Below are 20,352 nucleotides of genomic sequence, written 5' to 3'. Positions count from 1 at the left end.
ATGGCTGGCACGAAGTCCAGACGGGTCGACGGACTGAACGGACGTCTGGTAGGTAAATTAAGATAAGTCACTGGAGGGGAGTGACTTGGTGAGGACGCATTCCCCGTTTGAGGGAACAGTAGGCGTCAATCCAACTTAGAACCATTTTAGAAATCTAAGTTGAGATCTTGACTAGATTCCGGTCTCGATAAGACGGAGTCTAATTACTACTCTTTTATTATATTTGCGCTAATTTTTGTTTTACAGGATAGTATAACTTTTACTTTGTCTCAAACTAACATTTTCTTGCAGGAGAAGGACTTTCTGAAAAATGGTGGTTCGGACGCCCGGAAGGGATCTGGGCGCCCAGAGTATCCTATATAAGGAGGTCTCGCCCTGGAGCAAAATACACCAACGTCTTCTAACAACTGCTCTATTGCGTTGTGTTCCTGCGACGCTGCGTAACTTCTCCGACATCCTGTTGTTAACTGTTTTTTTTATTGTTGTTGGTATTTTCTTTTTAATAGTTCCTGTACTTACTATTGTAATCCTGTTTGCGAACTATTAGTAATTGTCCAACGAAAGCACTCAACGAGTGCGGGCCTTGAAGTAGGAGTCGACGAAAGCTCTGAACCAAGTAAAATTGGTTTGTGTTAACGTTGTGATTTTTATTTTCCTCTGCATACTCGTTTCGAATTTTCGATCGCTATTCCCCCCCCCCCCCCCCCCCAATCTAGCGACTTCTACCATCCAACAACACGAACCCTCAAGATTGCATCCAACAATCTCTCCCTTTTTTATGTTTAGCAATACATTTAAGTTAGGAAAAATATAATAGCAAAACAACATGCTAATAACACATTTGAACTTACGTTGTCAAAGCTACACACTTGGATTTATACCGCCATAAAAATATGCAACATGCATTGAAACCTCTCACAAGGCTCCCTCTACACCTATACTTCCCATTGTGCTATCCCAATTGTTGAAACTTGATCATCTAAATTGACCCTAAACTCGTGTATTTATCTCCAAAAGATCTCATACACCTATATGAGGTATCCTGGTCAAACATAATGCTAAAAAATAGTTTTCAGACTGTACCAGTCGACTGTCATAAGTATCGGTTGACCGCCCTCATCGAAACAACCCCGGCTCACAGAGTCATTCTATGTGTTGATGAACGGTGTTATCAATTGATCGGTAATTGTATCAATTGATCGACACCCCTTTTTCAGCCCAAATAATATTTTTAACTCAATTTTATAAATGCATTAAAAATTTCACAAACATCCAAAAATTCTTAAATTTTGTGGAGAAGTCTGTTTTAACCATGTATACTTAGAAAAATATATTTAAAAATGTACATATCTTGGATCCTAAGATTGACACAAAATCTAAAACTATCTAAATGGTTCAATTGAATCTTGACCTGAAGTCCTAGTTTTAGTTTCTTCTTGATGTGCCTGCCCACACTAACCACAATGCATCCCTTGCATTAGTTTATATGACATCTATACATCCAAAACCAATTGTCATGTAATATGAATCCAATTTCATATTTTTATGCATGAAACTTAACAAATTATGTCAATTCCCTAGGTTTAAGACTCAAGTCCATCTCCAAACCACTTTAGTACATTTGATGACCAATTTAGAATCCTAAGTAATAGCCACTTGAAATTCATCGGTCATATGTCCCAAATTGACTCATTGAGCTCCCCTTAGAGCTCTTAACCTTAGCCATCTTTTTAGATGCTTTCTCCACTATGACTAAACCACAATGGTGCACCTTAGATACCTCATCATTGTCATAATCATATGTCACCCTAGCATATGATCTCTTCTCGTTGGCATTAGATGACTTTCCTTTGCCCTTGATTGCTCCTCCCTTGTCATTATCATGTGTCATCCTAACATATGATCTCTTTTTGACCTTGGAGGATCTAGATCGGTATCCCAAATCCGATATATTATTATTGGGTCTTTGACTACCCAACACCATATCTAACCCTCTAGATCCAACATTGAATTTTTTTAGGATTTTCTCCAAATTATCAAGCTTTGTCTTCAAAGCTTGATTTTCCTTTTCTAAACTCCTGATTCTAGAATTAACTTGTCCACATTGGATATTACTAGACTTACACATTTTCCTAGGCATATGTCTCTTCTTCTTGGAATTCTTGTCTAGGTTCTCCATTACCTTCTTCTCCTTTGATAATGAGAATCTAACTTGTTTAGGTCTATCATACATAGGTACCTTAGGATTATTTCTAACATTTTTTTTCTATTTCTATCATGATATCTAAAGTCAAAATTTTGCATGGGTAAATAATGATAATTATTTCTAGCATGCATAGGAAATTAAAAATTTGAATTACAATTCAAATTAGGGTATGCTTCCCTTACCCTTGAGGTTTCCCCTTGACTTGAGTTCTTCTTTTCTTATTTCTTCAAATGCGCTAGCTTTTTAAGCTCTTATCTTCTTGGGCATTTCGTGTGGTAGTGACCACACTCACCACACGTGAAGCATCTAATATGCTTCTTCTTCTTCTTCTTTCTACAACTCAAATTAGATTCTAAAATAATTGAATTGAGTTTAGGAGTTATCTTCTTCTTACTCATTGGACACCTATTCTTATAGTGTCTCTTCTTATTGCACCCGAAGTAAATGATGTGGTCCTTTGACTTCACTTCGGTAGAGGTGCTAGCAAGGTTGACTACTTCCAAGACCTCTTCTTCATCTATTTTGGCTTCTTCTTCAACCTTTGATAATGTGGATGATTCCTCATCTTTCTTCTCCTCAGAAGTTCAACATGTGTCATCTTCCGATTGCTCCTCCTCTACCTCTTAGACCATTGAACCCTTCTCCTTAGGCTCTTCCTTTTCATGTGTAGAGTTAGGTTCTTCTTTTAGACCCGACTTTATCTTGTTCCATAAGTCATGAGCATTCTCGTACTCGCCTACATCACTTATCACGTTAGAAGACAAATAATTAATTAAAATCGTTATTACCTTCTCATTTGCTTTAATCGTGATAGTTGTTCCTCAATCCAATATCTTGGTCGGAGTTTTTTCTCTTTCTTGTCTCTTGGGACTTCGAACAACTCCTTGACCACTATCATGGTGTCTCAATTTGTTTCGAAGAAGACCTCCATCTTCATCATCCAATAGGTGACGCCCCATAAGCTTCCTCCTTCATCAAGTCGGCCATCCTTGAAAGTTGCTCTTCTCGGTGGTTAGTCCGACGAACTGCGGCCTTGCTATGTTTACCACTTGTTGAAGATTAAATGGTAGGCTAGTAGGGGGTCTGAACAAATGGTGCCCCCAAATCGCGGTTCTCTCTTCCTACACGTGTTAGTTGTATAGCAAAAATACAAATAAACAAGGCTATATAATAAGGAAGAACACCAAACTGCTAACACGATGATTTACGTGGTTCGGAGATAAAGCTCCCACTCCACAGTTGTCCGTAAGATGGACGATCCTGATCCATCGGTGGATGACTCCCCAAAAACTTCTGGCTAGCTCACATAGCTCCTTGTGGGTGGAGAAATCTCACCATAATTCTCACAAAAACACTTGAGACGTTAGGACACTTGTTGACTACTAATTAGGGTTAATCATCACTAATTTCGTCAACCTTAACCAAGCTCTCAAGCCTTGGTTATATAAGCCATGGGTTGGAAAACCCCGCCTACCAGTCGACTGTTCTTTGTATAAATTTGATCGTTACATCCTAATGACTCGATACAGTCGACTGGTCCACATTGGCCAAGCAAACAGAATTAAGCATTTTGTTCGCTCCCAGTTGACTGCTCAGTCAATTGGCAAATCCATCATCAGTCGACTGGTAAATCTTAGAACCTAGGGTTTTCCTCCTCGAGTATAATCTTTCAGTACTCAGACCTTCACGACTCACTTGATTTTTCCTTGCAGCCTTGATATCTTGCCTTCAAGTCTTCTTCTTTTGGCTCTCGTCCCTTGGATGCATTCAAGTCCACGACTTGTCCCAATACATCCTTCGCATATGCCTCGAAGTATGCTTCCCTCGGCTCTTATCCTTGCTGTCTTGTCCATGGTCTCTTGTATCCTCCATCCTTCACCGAACCTGAAGCTATCAAATTGAGTCATATATGTATCATACAAATCTACACAATTTAAATACACATATCAAATATAAAAATAAGTCTCACTTAAATTGTTTTCCCAATATCAAAATATACGATTACACATACCCTTAGGATTACATCCACCGTAATGATATCAGTACAAGGTGTTTAATTTAAAAGGTATTTAAATTTGTATAATGATTGATACATTAACAGTCTGCCTTCTCATTAGACGCTATAATATTGAAACTTTTTTCAATGGCGTGGGTAGCATGTTTAGATCAATGCGTGTCTGATAAAATCCCTTAAATTAGTTTTAGGTAGTGGAAGCTTGAGAGAAGCCAAATGCTAGAAAGAGGGAAAGATGCGGAGGAGGACAAAAGGTTGTACCATCATTGAATTTATCCATTTTTATATGACCTAGGTAGAGAATCCTAAGATTGTTTGGCCCTTGGAATCATGTGCTATGTCTTATGAGAAGACTTTCATTAACACATATTGCTGGGAGCCAGTAATGCTCGTGTAGCCTTTTAAATATTTATGGTTCGAATTTTAGTTATAATATACTATAAGGTATTTTAAGATATTAGGTTATTGGATCATCCATGAACACTTTTAAATTTAATTGCTAATAGTCAAATGTATTTTACCCTAAATTTTATTACTCCATTGTTAACCTAAATCAACCTGAAAGTGAGGCTACATATTGATTAGTGCACCGATCATCAAAAGAGTCAATTAGACAGAATTGTTACACAAATGTAACATCAGAGAATATAACGGGATTGAGAGAGGAACGATCTCGACCTTCCGATCCACATCGGACGCTTCAAATTAAACAACCTAACCAGGCAGCTGTGAATTTTTTTTCATTTGTCACGGCTGTTATATGTTACATAACGCCCCACGACTCGAGCGACGTCGGATATATCGGCGACAGCAGGTCGTCCAGGTGGGACGCAGCCTGCGCCGGTCCTAGTTCGCCGCCGGCGAACTGGTTAAGAAACAAGGCCGACGTGTCGAGTGTCGGCAGCAATATCTGCGGCAGCGCCGGCTGTGCTGGCTCAGGCCAGCCCATCGGAGCCGTCGACCGCGAGCCCGACGGCGGCTCGAGATCGATCAGTCCGGTGACCCGCTGCACCATCTCCCGGAAGTTGGCCGGGTCGGCGCTGATGTACGTGATCTGCGAGCGCGTGCCCGCGCCACCGCGCGGCTTCCGCTTGGACTTCTTGGAGATCCTCTCCGAGGCGGCAGGCGCAAGGGGGTTCCGCCGGCGGAGAGCGTCGACGAAGGAGGAGGAGGAGCAGTAGTCATCGACGACGGCGGGGAATTCATCGGAGAGTGATATCTGCAGGGCGCGGGCAAGGACCTCGTTATGATCTGGGGCGAAGGCTGGGGAGATCCACGCCATTTCCTCCATGATCGAGCGTTGCCTTCTAAAGGCGAGGACGGGAGGATTTTAATAAGCCGCGGCGGTGGTGGCAAAGGTGGAGGAGGAGGAGACAGCGCGTTGGTCGGGTCATAATTGACGTTGACCGTCAATTTACGGCGTAATTAACCTCCGAATATTTCTTCCATTGACTTTCTCTCAAACGTCTACTGGTACCATTTTGGTTTCAGTAAACTCTTTAAATTAATCAAATCGAGTTATGATGTGGAGATGCATGATTGATACCGATCTGTGAAATTAATCGCAAGAGATAAAACCTGAAGAGCTGTTAGCCTTTTCGGCCATGAACTGCTCTGTCCCAGTCTGCAGAAGACGAGAGAGGATGATGAACCCTGAAGGACTCCAGTTGTCATACGTAAAACAGCAACTGCAATTAGTATAGTCCACTTGTAGCACGCAGATTGCAGCAGCAGTTAATTAGCAGGTTCTCTTCGATGATCTTCTGGACTGGATGCAGCTGCCTGTGGGCATCTCCATCCAAGTGTCTGATGACAGATGAAGGCAGTGGTTTTGTTGACTTTGATGGTAGCGAGTGTGTCAGATGAGCATGCATGCTGCTGTGAGTAGCTACGATGCATTATGAAGTCCAGCAAAAGGGTTGGTGGAACAGTAGGGTGATTATTATTGAATAATTGTATTGTGTAATATTATCTGAATCATTCTTAGATTCCTTCGGGAGATCTAGTGTTAAAAACCCTTCCTAATTTGGACCTAATCAAATGGACCTGCAAATTGGTTTGCAATAAATTAATATTAGTTGACTCCTGATGCATTAAAAGCTCATCTTAAGAGCTAGCTAGCTAGCTAGCTTTGTGCTCTCGAAAGAGACTTGTATATATGGTCTTTTAATTCATGGAGAAAATTAAAAAAAAAAATAGTGAGGGACGTGGATAAGGTTTTAATTCATGGAGTATCAAGTATTCAACTAGGGAAAACATAAGAAGTAAAATAAATCTTACGACAGAATCAAGCAAAAAAGAATTTTTCTAATTTTATGATTTGTAATTATGTAATTTTTAAAATATATTTTAATTCTAAAATTTTGTGTTATTCATTAAATAAAAGCTATTATATTTTCTATATAAATGACATTTATATAGTGATGCGGTGATAAAGGGGGCCTACTAAGTGAGGGTCAAAAGATATAGATAACAACTAACGTGGAGGTCAAAATCAAGGAGGTTAATGTTAAAGAACTAATGAACTCACCAAAGGGGGTCGAGCAGAGCTCTACTGCAATGACCGATCATGCATGAAGCTCCTGACCAGCAAAGGACTGTGCTAAACAGAATGCCCGTGTAGTCAAGATCATCAAACGTTCATCACGAATAGAGGAATATTAGGGCGACTGGAGCATTAGTCTGGTTGGGCGGAAACGAGTCACTGTACCCGGTAACAAGGAAGAGCAGGCGATGTCGACCAACCGGAGGTGTCCCTAGATGAGCGACTTCCCCGCTCGGGCGAGCTGTGAGATCCTTGATGTATCTTTGAATATTCTTTTGGGAGATAGTGCCGCTGACACGAGGAATGGTCAACAAGCAGATCGTACGATGAAAACTTCTATTATCTTATCAGGGATATGCATGTCCTATTAAGATATAGTGTCAGACGCATTTTCTTGACAGGTTCTTTCATAGAACAAATTAGAGAATGTGGTCATACCTCGAGGAGCGTGCACGTCGCTCACCAGAGCACTATATAAAGAGAGGTTCATACATCGGTTGATGTACGCGTTATATTCACTATTCACGTATGTGTCTACCGTTGTTTCGTCTTTTTCCTCTTTCCGATAACTGACTTGAGCGTCAGAGGGTCAACACCGGAAACCCTTTCCCTAACTTAGTACTGACATTTTTTTTATTACAGAGCAGAGCGAAGTCTATATCCAATCAACATAAAAACTATATAGCTAATTTATCATCTTCATGATTTTATGACAGATCATATAGAATCATAAAGTATATATAATTATCCTATCTGAGTATGATTACACATTATTTTAGTTTTGAAAGAATATGATTGTAGCTCACTTTAGTCAATCAATGAGTGTGATGTGTATATTTATTTATGGATTAATATATATTTATATTTTAAATAAAAAAAATTCAATAATAATACAATCAAAGTGTCAAAATGTGATTTGATGATGGGATCCAACTAAGACTGATTTGGTTTGCGCCATCATCTATAGTAAAGCATTTGTGGCTGCCGAGCATATATTATATGCCTAATACAATAATTTTCTTAACTCCTTATGGTATATAACCAACAAATCTAATATAATATACAAGCAATATTTTAAAAAATTTCCTACGTATAATTCTACGTATTACCATTTTATATCGATAAAATAATTTAAATAAAAATTATTAAATTTATTTTGGTTTTTAAGTATTAATAAATTATTATTTTTAATCCGGCTCAGCCATTACGGGCTGTGGGCTTGACACCTCTAATCCGATCCGAATTTATGCGACGAAGTGCCAAGAACTGAAGAACACGAGGACCGACGGGAGGAGAGGGCGAACGAGGAAAGGCGACAATAGGGCGGACGATGGAAACTTGTGAGAGGGATTTGATCGAAGGGATCGAATCCATGGAGGTTGACGAGCGAAGAACGCGCTCGGCCAGGATCGTCGACCTACTTCGGAGTTTCCTCGGCGTCCAACAGAGGAGGGCCGAAGCTTATGCCAAGCTTCGAAGGTACCATTCTAACCGAAGCTAAAGGGTTGGAAATTTCTCTAGCATTATTATATTCCGATGGTATACGGTATTGGTTTTCTGGAATATGGAATTGATATTTGACTCAGAAACATGGAAAACTTTAATGAATGATGCACGAAGTAGGTATAGACGTACTTTGTTTTGCGGCTTAAATATTGAGTTTGAATATACAGTCCCTATTTTTTGGTTAAAAATGGATTTGAACTTGTAGATGAACCGTGGTTGCTTTTGCCTGAAATATTCAATTAGCCGAGAGTTGTGTGTTCGAATACAGATGCTATGGGGGTGTGACTTGGTTGTGCATGACAAGGATTTGTAAGATCAAGTTTCTTATGCAATCAAGTGCTGTATTATTGTTCATTTTCTTTGCTTTGAACTTAACGTTTATGTTCCTCTTTAATGACTTTACTCGCACGTTCCATTGCATGCCTTAACATGAAGAAAGGACAGTAAGTGAGTGTTATATTAGAAATGCCATTTTTTTGTTCAGATTCAACTCTCTTTTTTTTTTTTTTTGGAAAGATAAAGTGGCGAGCAAGCTCACCACAGGTTGCATTCGCATTAGTGGTTGAATGCATCTGAAAGAAAAACTTACTCAGCAAATGAGTCTGGTGTTCAAGGAGATAAAAGAAAAGGCTAAAAAATGAGCAATATGCAAGAAGAAGGGACTAATGCAACAGATTCGATGACAATGTAGCATTATAAAGAGGAAGAGTTGTTTTGTAATCGGGATTGTTTTTCTCTTCTATTCATAACAACATGAAGTTGCCATGAAATAAAGCACTCAACCATGTATCAAGCGCTGTGGCAGTAGTCCCCTGGGCTTCAAAACTAATCTGATTTCTTTCTCCAGAAAACTGGATCCACCCTTGGCATATAGTTTTGAATAAATTCCTTTTTGCCTTTGATGTTACATTGACTTTCTCCTTGAAAAACATTTCAAAATATTTGGAAATCATAATGCTATGAAGAGTGCCGATAACATTCCAGCCGATAAGTGCTGTTTGACCTGACTTGAATAGGTGTATGACAGATTTTAAGCTGTTATGGCAGAAGACATATGAAGCATCAGAGATGTTTTGATCTGTGATTTAACCTTTCCTTAGTACTGACACTTTTGTGCATAATGATTCAGGAGAGGATCCTAACTTTGTTTGCAAGAAAACAAAGCTAGATGAAAGAGGAAAAGTGATATTTGATTCAACCAAAAAATAAGATCTAATAGTCACTTTCAACTGTGAAAATCCCATTACTGCTCCACCTTTAATGAATGTGACCCTGTATTTTATCATTCAGCTTGATGTTAGACAAATAGTTATCAAAGCTTGATATCCCTAAGGAAGACGCTGTACAATCTTAGCTCCAGGTCAAACCTGTAAAGTTGTAAACACGCAAGCAGGACCATTTTGTAGGCAAGTGTAATTCGTTATTCGTTCATAAGGACATGCTGTTCACTGCATATTTTAGGAAAGTATTATTCATTTTGTAATCATCTTTTCTCCTTCTAATCGAACATTCTTTTAGTGACTAGTGTTCCTCGCGTTGAAAACTTTGTATCTTGTATTAAAGAAATAAAATTCTCTTACTGAGAGCAGGACAGCAGGTTCTTTCAGATATAGGACCATTTTGAATTTGGGACAACTTCTGACAAGGAATGATTTTGCGTATCAGTGAAATTTAGTGCGGATCTCCATTAGAGGTGAAGTAGTATGGCCATCTAGTGCAAACCAAGATTTGGTTTTATAATTTCAGATTGACAATGCTTAGGCCACCTGCCTGTATGGTTCTAGTAACTTAGCTCCATTGATAAGGTATTTTGGGATAAAGTTCCTTCACCAGTGTGTCAGAGGAAGTTAGCTCTGATTTGATCAATGCGGTGAATTACTCAACTAGGCAGCTGAAAAACACTTATTTGTTAGTCAAGTTGGATGCCTAGGTATGAAATATAAGGTTTACAAGATGAGCAATTGAATCTGCTAGCCAAGTAACCTTCCTTTTCTTACATTTCTTCGCATGTATAATAGAGGTCTTGTTGAAATTTATGATGGGATTGCTAAACATTCCATGTTCCTCCAGCAGTATTCTCAAAATGCAATTTTTACTCAGTTTTGGCAAAATGTAAATTGTGAACAACATATTGTACTACACAACAATTGAAATCCAACATAGTATAGAAATCTATGTATCGCGCCATTTAAATTGTGTATTTGCAGGATTCTGTGGATGAGTGCTGTGAGGGGGATGAACGACATGGGTGATAAAGGATCACTTTTCCATAGACTGCTTTTGTTTTTGATCCATTTTCTTAGCTGTCGTTTACCAACACTGCAATATCTCCCATATTGATGAGGATCTTCATCCAATGCGTCCAGTGCTGTGGGAAACCTTGCATCTTTGATAACTTCCCTTGTTCCAACAAAAATTCACTGTTGAATTCATTAACCCATTGGATTGAAGCTTCCCTAGTTCTTCAGCTGCATTTTCAATCTCCATTTCAGTAAAATGGGCTACAAGGTCAGTTTCAGAATAAGCCTCCTGTAATTGGTGGTTAGTTCACAATTCTGAACAGTCTAGTATCTCTTTGAAGTAGGTTGTGAGGGTTTCAAATATTTGCCCAAAATCCGTTTTTGAATCCCTATCATTTTTCAAGCTCAGAATTTCTACTTTTCTCTTCCTATCAAAAGCTAGCTTCTACAGAAGTAGCTCATGCATTCATCACTTAGACACCTTCACCTTGTTTTGGCTCTGTTGCCAGTGTGCAGCTTTCACGCAGTCTACCATCAAGTTGAGCTTTTGGAGTTTTTAACTCATGGAGTTTGATGTCCATTAAGGATCTAGTAACACAAATTGCCTCTAAATTATTGAGTTTGTTGTTGATCGCTCTCATTCTGCTTCAATCCCATTTGAAGCTGTATATTCCGACTCTTGAGATTGTTTATGAGATTCCTGAATTTAACAAACCTAGCTGCCTCTGAATTTGATTTTTGAAGGGGAGCTTCATGCATCGGGCTGCCATTTTTTTTTTTTTTTTTGATTGCTAGTATTCCATAACAAACTATGGAAAACCTAAACCATTTATTTCACCTCTAGGGAGCAAGAAGTCTATTGGACGAAGCTTCTTTTTTAAAAAAGCAGTGATATATGTTTTTTTGTGTTCACTATTGGAACATATCCAAATTGTTGAATTGAATCCAATAGCCAATCCTTTACAGAGGCCTTCAGATTCAAGAAGCCAATTGTAGATACCCTTTCTGCATGACATCTAACATTAAATATCCTCTCCTTTTGTGTTTTGTTTCCTTGAAGCAAAATGAAATGACATTTGTGGTTTAAAGCAAGATTTGCTAATGGCCAGCTATTTTGAGATCCAACAAACACCTCGTATAATCCACTGTATGTTAGTATATCATTCTGGATGAGTAGTCATGGGAGCAATCGTGATATCCCATACCAGGAGTCGATAACCAGAAGTTGGGTTTTTTGGTCTACCACAATGTTATCGGTTGAAGCAGGATCCAGATATAGCAGACGAGATAACTTGATTAATAGCATCATCCGACCAGAGGAGACTATCAGCTTCAGACTTACGTTTTGCAGTTGTATCCATGCCAGAAGTGAAAACTTCATCAAATTTCTCCTTGTGAGTTGGTAAGTTGAACAAGTGTGAGAAGAGGGAGGTCACCAAAACCAAAAGGTTTACGTGCCAGACCCTTTGGTTGATTTACCTATATGAGATGAACAGTTGTAGTAAAAGGGATTTTCTCTTTATTTTGAATAATTTTTTGAAGCACAGTTTCCTACTTTTTGGAAACCAGTTAAGAAAAATCTACCTCATTTGCCCGGTCAAAGTCCAATATAATGCTTACAGAATCATACAAATCTCTTCAGTTACATATGCGATCACCAAACAGGAAATCTGCAGAGTCTCTTCATTGAGCATGCTTTGCCTAGGAATAGAAGTATGACAAGGTTAGAAAGTTGTGTATTCCTCATTCAGTTTGTTAGATTTAGAGTTTCCATCTTCTGTAGTGATTCTATTCCTTGTCCTGGATGTTACCTGTGACCTCCCTCGACGGAGACTCGGAGCTGACTGCAGAGGCAATCAGAGAAAACCTTTCACACCAAACTAATAGTGTTGATTCAGTCTGCTGGTTAGATTTAGAGTTCCCATTGTAGGCATTTCTGTAGCGATCATTGTCCTCAGCAGCCAGCATTACCTGTGGCGTTCCTTGTCGAGTTAAGCACAGATGGTTAACATTAAAGAAAACCTTCCTCCCCATCCTAGTACATAAAATGCTGGCATTTTATTGGCAGGAGTAGATGTGATATATTGCATAAGGTGAACAGTCTGATGGGGGGAGGAGAAATCCTTGCTTGCGCCAAAATCTCAGAGTAAATTTTGTAAACATACCCGTCATATGCATTCCAGAATGCAAATGGGTGCTTTGCATTGCATTTTTAATCTCAGGCAAATATAAGAGGTAGAAAGACTGGTTCTCCTAACTGACCAATGAGCCTCACAAACTAACCAGCCGCTGCAGACATCCCATAGAATGACAGGAGTCTGATCAATCTTATACAATCCAACGATTGATCAATAGCAGGTAATCCACCGAGAAAAAAAAAATCAGGCTTCCACATTGTATTGTTGGATTGTTTGCCTTTTCATATTCCATTTTCATTGGCATACAAAAAACATTCTTGATGCTAGAAATTTATCCCAATATTACTGTTGGATTGTTTGCTTTTTCACTTGTTGGAGACGTCTATTCTTGTCAAAAATTGATTTGAATTTTCATCCAGTGGTTTTATGGATTATCTGAGCAATGGAGGAGAGTTGGCCTTCCAGCAGCTCTGCAAGGAGATAACAGTGGAGTTCAATGATTGTTCAAAACAAGTATAAAAATGTTCTATGGTTGATTATCAAATTTGTTTCTAAATATCCAATGTTGATTTTTTTTCCCTTCAGGTTCTTGAAATGGAATCATTACTTAAGATGCCAGATCTAAACCGTGAGGATCTTGCTGCTCTTCTGAAAGCTGTCCAGGCTCAGGAAAAACAGAAACTGCATTTTGTATGCTGTGTTTGCCACATGTTCCTTTAGCTCCTCTATATTCGTTATTTCAATTTTTTTTCCTGATCGCAGCCAAACATGTCATACCTCCTTCACCTAACCTTTACATATTTTGTTTTCTCTAGCTACCTATCACTTATTGTAGACTATCCAACTTGTTTAGAATGAATTATTGTTAACTGCTGACCTGAGAATAAGTGTCAAAGTTGTTTTGTGATTATTGTACGCAACACGATGGGATGTTGAAGAAAGAGTTTACTGTATATGAGGGAACCCAGTGGACAAGACATGAGCCTGAAATTAGTAAAAGTACTGGCTATTTCTGCTGACTCTCTCAATATTGCAGTTTTGTCACATGTTGCATGGCTTGGATCTTTTGACATGATAACCTCTCAAGTTAATGGATATAAACATGTTTGATGGAGGTACCCTCCCAAGTGTCTTTCAAGAAAGGTTTGACGAAGTGGAGATATTTCAATTTCAAAATGATGTTAAAGCCAGCACGCCACAGCAATCAGCTGATAGAAGACAGCTTTACTCTGGTTTGAATGATGAAGAATTTAAGGAGTTTTTTTTCTAGAACTCGGTCCTGTTCTTTGAAGCATAACCCGAATAGCAATTCTGGATTAGTATAGTATGGATTTATAGATCACAATGATTAACAATTCCATCTAGTAGCTTTAAATATTCAAAATTTTAGTTGAGGGGAATGAATCTTGCCTCTAAAGCTTTAAATGTTGATTTCATACTTGTAATCTGTAAGCTTTGATTAGAGTTTATCCTGCAGACATTTCTTGATCCCATCTTAGTACAAGAGTTTAGCATGGCTTGCTCAGCAGCATAATTAGATTGATTGAAAATTTGAATTTCTGTAAACTTGGCAAACTCTAAGGAATTACTTAACCAGATACCTCTTTAAGTAATTTTGTTTAATTTAATCCTGGAGATTCTGATCTCAAAAACCCATATACTGTTGCTTGCAAAAAGTAAACCTAGTTACAACAATGCTGATTCTTCATTTTCCTTTTTCCTGACTACAAATTTACAATTAGTTGAAAGGCAATATCTCAGCGGTTACTGATATTCTACTAGTTTTTTTGCTTTCCTGATGCCTCTTCACTTTGTTGCCAGACTGCAAGGATACAGATATTAAAGAAGGCAGGTCGACCATCTGAACGGCTGGTGAGCCATGAGAATTGCAGGTACCAGAGTTCAACCCAACACGAATGTGTTCATCTCCAGGAGATCACTGAAGCTGCTGGAACTGAAGACGCAGAAGCTGATGCCGCATATGACGGTGCACTCAAGGAGGCCATCTGCGGCATGCAGGATACAGTGACAACCATTAACGAACACTTGGAGGAGGTGCGCTACGAGATTGAGGCACTTGAATCAGAATAGCCACTGACCTCAACGCACAGATGACTAGTCCTTCGGTAGAACAAAATTCCAGTTGCCTTCAGTCTTCTTTTAGCGTTGCTTTCTCTTCCCAAAATAGCAACAGATACAAGTAATGTTCAAGTCAGAAAATGGTCGCTTCTATTGATAATGTGAAGTCGTAGATGGAAAAAAAATATTATTCTTGATAATTTTTTTGCATGTGCCGGACACTGGAGATCTGATTCTCCTTTTTTTGGTGCTTCCTTAAATCCTTCAGTTCATTCTTCTGCTTCATTCCCTTAGTTTTTTGGAATTGGATACTTTATTGAACCTATCTCTTATTATTTTGTTGAGTCGAAGTGCGCAACAAAAACTGGATTTTATTATCTTACACGTCCAAAGAAAAGGAAAAAACAGGCAACGACTCGCTAATGGAGTCGGAGAGACGCGTGCAACGTTAACAAAGCGATCACTTCTTCCCATGTCTCCCGTCGTGGAGCGCCGGCGGCCCCGTCCCCTCTTCGCCCAGCTTCCCCACGTCATTGAACCACTGCCCCGTCGACTGGTCCGCCTCTTTCACTCGCACCATTACATCGTCGTCCCTTTCCTTTACCGCCGGACAGACTACCGTCACGTCTTCTTTCTTCACCGGCTCCCGCCGCTCCTCCTCCTCCTCCTCCTCGTCCTTGGATAACGAAAGCTTATCCTTGATCGACTCAGCCACGCTCCCTATTGCGCTGACCAGCCCACCTCCGCTCTCTTTCTCCTGCCCCCTGCACATTTATATCAAATCAAAAAATTGACAAATATTTTACTTACGAACTCTTGAGAAAATATTTAAAGCTGATGTTAGCCGGGAATTGCATACTCGTGCACCGACCGCCGCCGCTCCTCTTCTTCTCTTTCCCTTCCTTCCTCTTCCTTTTCGCGGTTTGCCTCTCGCTTGGCCTCTTCCATTTTCTCCCTCGCCTTGTCCTCTGCCTCCGCCAACTTCTCCTGAAGCACATCAAAGAATAATTAAGATTATATACGCATTGCTTCACTTTGCGTAGAGTAGTATCAATACCTTCGTCACTTCCCCTGTTCCTGCTAAGTAATCTCGTGCTTTACGAGCGGCATCAGCCGCGGCGTCCTTGTACTCCTCCAGTTTCTGCTTGGCAGACTCCGCCGCCTCCTTTGTCATCTCCGTAGCCGTGTCCTTGGTTTCCCTTGTCTTGTCAGCTGCTTGCGATGTCGTCTTGTCGGTCTTCTCGGCTACAGAGTCCTTGGTCTCCCTCGCCTTCTCAGCCGCCTGCCTTCCCCTCTCCTCTGCCGACTCCTTGTACTCCCCCGCCTTCTCGCCGGTAGTGTCTCTTGCCTCCCTTGCCTTCTCGGATATGTAATCTTTGTACTCCTCCGCCTTCCCCACCGTCTGGTTCTTCGCCTCCTTAGCCGTGTTGACTGCCGAGTCCTTGTACTCCCCCATCTTCTCCTTCGCCGCCTCTGTTTTCTGTGCTGTAGCGTCCTTCATCTCTCTCGCCTTCTCCTCCGTCGAATCCTTAGTCTCCTTGGCCTTTTCCCAGACGGCGTCTTTCGTCTTGCCCGCCTTCTCCACCGCCGAATCCTTTGTCTCCTTGGCCTTTTCCAAGGCGGCGTCCCTGGTCTCCCCTGCCTTCTCCGCAGTCTTCTCCGAGGCTTCCTGAGTCCGCCCGGTGATCGCGCCGAAGAGGGACTTAGTTCCCTCCTTGAGGCTCTCTAGGACACCACCGCGGCGCTCCTCGGCGGTCTGGCCGTGCTGCTGCGTCTGTAAAAGCAACTCCTCGCGCTCGAGATCAGCCCGGCGCCGCTGCTCGCGATCGCTGCGGCTGGCAGCGAGCTCGTCCGCAGCCTTCCTAGCCTCCGCCTCAGCCCGCTCCTCTCGCCTCGACGCCATGGCGACAAACTGCTTGATGATTGAACTACTCTCACTAAGCCAAAAATCGCACAAAATAGTTCCGCAAAATCCAACTGTATCGTGTCTTCCCGAGTTCGAAGTTGCGTTATATAGCAGTGACGGGGGAGGAGAGGAAGATTCAATATACAGAAGAGCGGTAGTACGTGGAAGTGTGCATGGCTGCGTCGTGGGAAGGCAAGAACAGAGATTGTAACACGTCGTCTGGCAAGATTGACACGTGCATGTTAGTTTGGTCAACGGTCAGTATAGATGGAGTTGAAATGCGACACGTAAGAGAAGAGCTAGTAAGACTCCGGACATCTGTCGGCTTTGTCTTTATATTATAAGGATGGTCGGTGGAAGATCAATTTCTAACGGATATAAATATGATGGGGGTGACAAGGAGGGTCCCATTCGGTAGAGGATAATGATTACTATATAGATCCAAATCAAGACGGTCAATGTACAAATAGTATTAACCGGTCGAGTGAGCATGTCCCGATCGAGGGAAGAAGGTCCCGGTCTGATCCTGCCCTTGACATGGGGAGGTATCAAATGACCAACGCTTAATGGAGTATTGGACGTCGGACAGAGGAGACGATGTGCAGATGCCGGGCCGAGTGGTTACCTCGCTTGGCCAGACAGCATGACTCGACATTGATAAAGTGAAACTTCGATCGAGCGGATGTGACACAAGCACAGGGAAATTACGGCCGAGCAAACAAGACATAGGAACAACGGAGTTACGGTCGAGCAGATACATGCATAGGAGTAGCGAAGCTCCGTCTGAGCGGACGAGACATAGGAGCAACAAAATTCTGGCCGAGCAGCCAACCCGCTCGACCTAGCAGTATACTCCCTCTGATATCCATCGACATCTTTTTGGGAGTTAGTACCGTTGACACTGGGCATGGATAATCAGAAGATCGTACGACGGAAGCTTCCACTGTCATTTCGGAGATATGCTCGGCTCGTTAAGGTACTGTGTTAGTGACACACTTTACTAACAAGTCTTTTCAGGGAAAATTTTGGGAAGCTGCTTGTCTTGGGGAGCATGCACGCGTACTACAAAAGCTATATAAAGGGGGGTTCAAGAATCAGCGGAGGTACGCGATACGCGATAGACACTGTTCTCATTACTGTTTATTTTTGTTGCTCCGCCTTCTACTTTATCGGCGGTGATTGACTTGAGCGTATCGGAGAGCTTTTCCCTGGCTCGACATTGACATAATCCGTATTATAAGTTGGAGCAGAGTCTATAGATCGTCAATGGGAGTACCACATCCCCATATTTCTATTTCATCGATTTTCGGAGAAAGATCAAAATTTTCGAAGAAACAATTTATCCAGTGATTAATTACAAACTGACCTTATGATTTAAAAGGATTATGATAGATTAAATAAATATTTATCACCTACGACAAAAAGTAAAAGAATCTATGAATTTCAAAGTCCTATTTGTCCAGAGTGTTTTACAAAAATATTTTTTCATAATTTTTTTTTACTAAAATATTTGATGACCTTATATTACTCATTTTAAATGAAAATAAAGGAGTTTAAGAAATAAAAATATTTTCTTAATTTTATCTTGATAGGTGAGAGAATATATTAAAGTGTCTTACAAAGAGTGCTCTTGTAATTTGTAAAGCACCTTAATTGGCCCCAAATCAATTAATTTTATTAAAAATTATCATATTCCCATTTTATGATAATCTTAATTACAACAATATTGTATCTTTCTATGAAAATAAAAGGAGCTATTTTTTTATTGAATAATGAATGATCATTACGATGATTGTGAAAAGTAGGTTGACGGTCTCTTAATTCATCTTAACTTGAAAATATTTTTATTTTATAGTTCTCTCTGGGAGATATTAATTTAGTTGTCTAAATAATTAAGTTTCAGCATTGACAAAAAAATAAAAAGAAAGAAAATATTATAATTATATATATTCAAAGATATATATTTTAGTTTCTTCGAATTAATCATCTTTGGCCATTTCGTTCTCCAACAGTTTGTCTTCTATGCTTATTTTATTTCGATCAGAAATAATTGAATAAGACTCTGATGGTAGCTGAAGAAATGGTCCTAGCCATTTTACTTAGAAGTTTAATTAATTAATCCACATTACAAAACAAATTATAAAACTCCATTTATTGTCCATTTGAACCTAAGTGCTATGTATATTTTAGTTCTACTTGAGATATTTTGTATTATTTAAATCTATGATCATTTTATTATTTCCAATGGGAGACTATAATTATATTCTCAATCATTCTTCCTTTAATGACCACTAATATTGAACTTTGATTATATTCACCATGCAAAGTTCATTTCCCTGAGATTTTCGCCAAACATCTTGTCACCATTGACCTCTTAAAATTTTCACCACCTAAGATTAACTCCACTATGATTTCCACCAAGTATCCAGTCACCTTTGATTTATTTGGACTTTTGCTTAGAGTTCACTTCTTTGGTAGCTCATCCGGTCACCCTTGACATGCTTAGACTTTTCATCATCTAGGATTCACTCCCCAGGATTTCCGCTAAGCATCTGATCACCGTTGACCTGCTTGGATTTTTCGCTTAGAGTTCACTTCTCTGAGAGCCTCCACCTCTTTTATTCAAGGCCACTATTCCACCGACATGACTTAATCTAGACCATGACTTCCTTAGTATTTTCGGGAGCCCCCACCTCCTTCGTTCAATGCCACTATTTTACTCACATCTTGATCTGCTTGTACTTTTCACCACATAGGTTCACTCCCTCAGGATTTTCGCTAACTATCCAGACTCCCTTGACTTGTTTGAATTTTTAGCTTAGAGTTCACTCCTTTGCGAGCCCCCGCCTCCTTCGTTCAAGGCCACTATTCCACCCACATGACTCGATCTGGACCATGAATCTCCTAGTATTTCCGGGAGCTCTTTCATTCAAGGCCACTATTCCATTCACATAGCTCGATCTAGACCATGGCTCCTCTAGTATTTCCGAGAGCCCTCACCTTCTTTGTTGAAAGCCACTATTTCATCCACATGGCTTGATCTGGACCATGACTCCCCTAGTATTTTTGGGAGTCCCCGCCTCCTTCGTTTAAGGCTACTATTCCATCCACATAGCTCAATCTGAATCATAGTTTGTAGAATCACGATCCTACGCATAATCTAGGGTCAGGATCAGATCGGATCGGTCGGGATCAGATCGTAGAATTGTACGATTCTACAAAAAACTCTTAAAACTTTATCATACATGATTAATAATTAGAAAAATACCTAAAAAATTCATTTACATATAAATGCATAACTAATATTGCATATATATGCAATCATTTACACTTAACACCTCATATTACATTACTATATACAAATTTAAATTAACTAGTAATTTAATTACCATTCTCGCATAATAATAATATTTATATTTTTATATCATAAAATGAAAGAATATAAAATTTCTATCAACACAATAATAATAATACATTCAACCTCAAAAATATTTCCTTAGTTTATAAGATGATCCAATTTAAAGGCCAACAAATTACTTAACGTACATAACAAAAACTATTAAATCCTTTGATTTAAACATGAAAGTCGAAAATAATCTTCTAAAGACTGGTTGATGCCACACAATACTAGACAATAGGTATCCAAAAACTATCATTTTGGGAAAAAAATGATTGAATATTATTGATAAAAAACTAACTAAAAAATAATTAAACATAT

General features: G+C 39.8%; 3 protein-coding genes across 4 annotated transcripts; 1 reads left to right on the top strand and 2 right to left on the bottom strand.

The window, feature by feature from the left end:
• Positions 1-4,785: 4,785 nt before the first annotated feature.
• LOC122036631 (calmodulin-binding protein 25-like) lies at positions 4,786-5,673 on the bottom strand. Its single transcript, XM_042596015.1, has one exon. It carries the CDS (start codon positions 5,509-5,511, stop codon positions 4,984-4,986), a length of 528 nt encoding a protein of 175 aa, XP_042451949.1. The 5' UTR covers positions 5,512-5,673; the 3' UTR covers positions 4,786-4,983.
• A 2,322-nt stretch (positions 5,674-7,995) lies between these two features.
• On the top strand, positions 7,996-15,013 carry LOC122036613. Of its 2 annotated transcripts, XM_042595998.1 has the most exons (5): positions 8,103-8,244; positions 8,477-8,580; positions 13,069-13,162; positions 13,235-13,339; positions 14,471-15,013. In XM_042595998.1, the coding sequence occupies exons 2-5, from the start codon at positions 8,477-8,479 to the stop codon at positions 14,738-14,740; spliced, it is 573 nt and encodes a 190-aa protein (XP_042451932.1). In that variant the 5' UTR covers positions 8,103-8,244; the 3' UTR covers positions 14,741-15,013. The 2 variants fall into 2 exon arrangements, with proteins under 2 accessions (XP_042451931.1, XP_042451932.1); XM_042595997.1 differs by lacking the exon at positions 8,477-8,580 and having other exon boundaries at positions 7,996-8,244.
• Positions 15,014-15,082: 69 nt separating this feature from the next.
• Positions 15,083-16,737, bottom strand: LOC122036611 (late embryogenesis abundant protein At3g53040-like). The gene is made up of 3 exons (XM_042595995.1): positions 15,786-16,737; positions 15,588-15,715; positions 15,083-15,492 (listed from the first exon to the last, which is right to left on the bottom strand). The coding sequence occupies exons 1-3, from the start codon at positions 16,629-16,631 to the stop codon at positions 15,189-15,191; spliced, it is 1,278 nt and encodes a 425-aa protein (XP_042451929.1). The 5' UTR covers positions 16,632-16,737; the 3' UTR covers positions 15,083-15,188.
• Positions 16,738-20,352: the final 3,615 nt, after the last annotated feature.

This window comes from Zingiber officinale, unplaced genomic scaffold, assembly GCF_018446385.1.
Source record: "Zingiber officinale cultivar Zhangliang unplaced genomic scaffold, Zo_v1.1 ctg182, whole genome shotgun sequence".
In the NCBI taxonomy this organism is placed as follows: domain Eukaryota; kingdom Viridiplantae; phylum Streptophyta; class Magnoliopsida; order Zingiberales; family Zingiberaceae; genus Zingiber; species Zingiber officinale.
Note: the sequence above shows the minus strand (reverse complement) of the source record. Positions and strands in the feature narration are given on the sequence as shown.

Coding starts and splice junctions, on each gene's coding strand:
- LOC122036631 (XM_042596015.1), bottom strand. CDS start 5,511: ATGGAGGAAATGGCGTGGATCTCCCCAGCCTTCGCCCCAGATCATAAC.
- LOC122036613 (XM_042595997.1), top strand. CDS start 8,096: ATGGAAACTTGTGAGAGGGATTTGATCGAAGGGATCGAATCCATGGAG. Junction 8,245..13,068: donor GCTTATGCCAAGCTTCGAAG/GTACCATTCTAA, acceptor ATTTTCATCCAG/TGGTTTTATGGATTATCTGA. Junction 13,340..14,470: donor AAAAACAGAAACTGCATTTT/GTATGCTGTGTT, acceptor CTTTGTTGCCAG/ACTGCAAGGATACAGATATT.
- LOC122036611 (XM_042595995.1), bottom strand. CDS start 16,631: ATGGCGTCGAGGCGAGAGGAGCGGGCTGAGGCGGAGGCTAGGAAGGCT. Junction 15,716..15,785: donor GAACAGGGGAAGTGACGAAG/GTATTGATACTA, acceptor GATGTGCTTCAG/GAGAAGTTGGCGGAGGCAGA. Junction 15,493..15,587: donor CGGCGGCGGTCGGTGCACGA/GTATGCAATTCC, acceptor ATAAATGTGCAG/GGGGCAGGAGAAAGAGAGCG.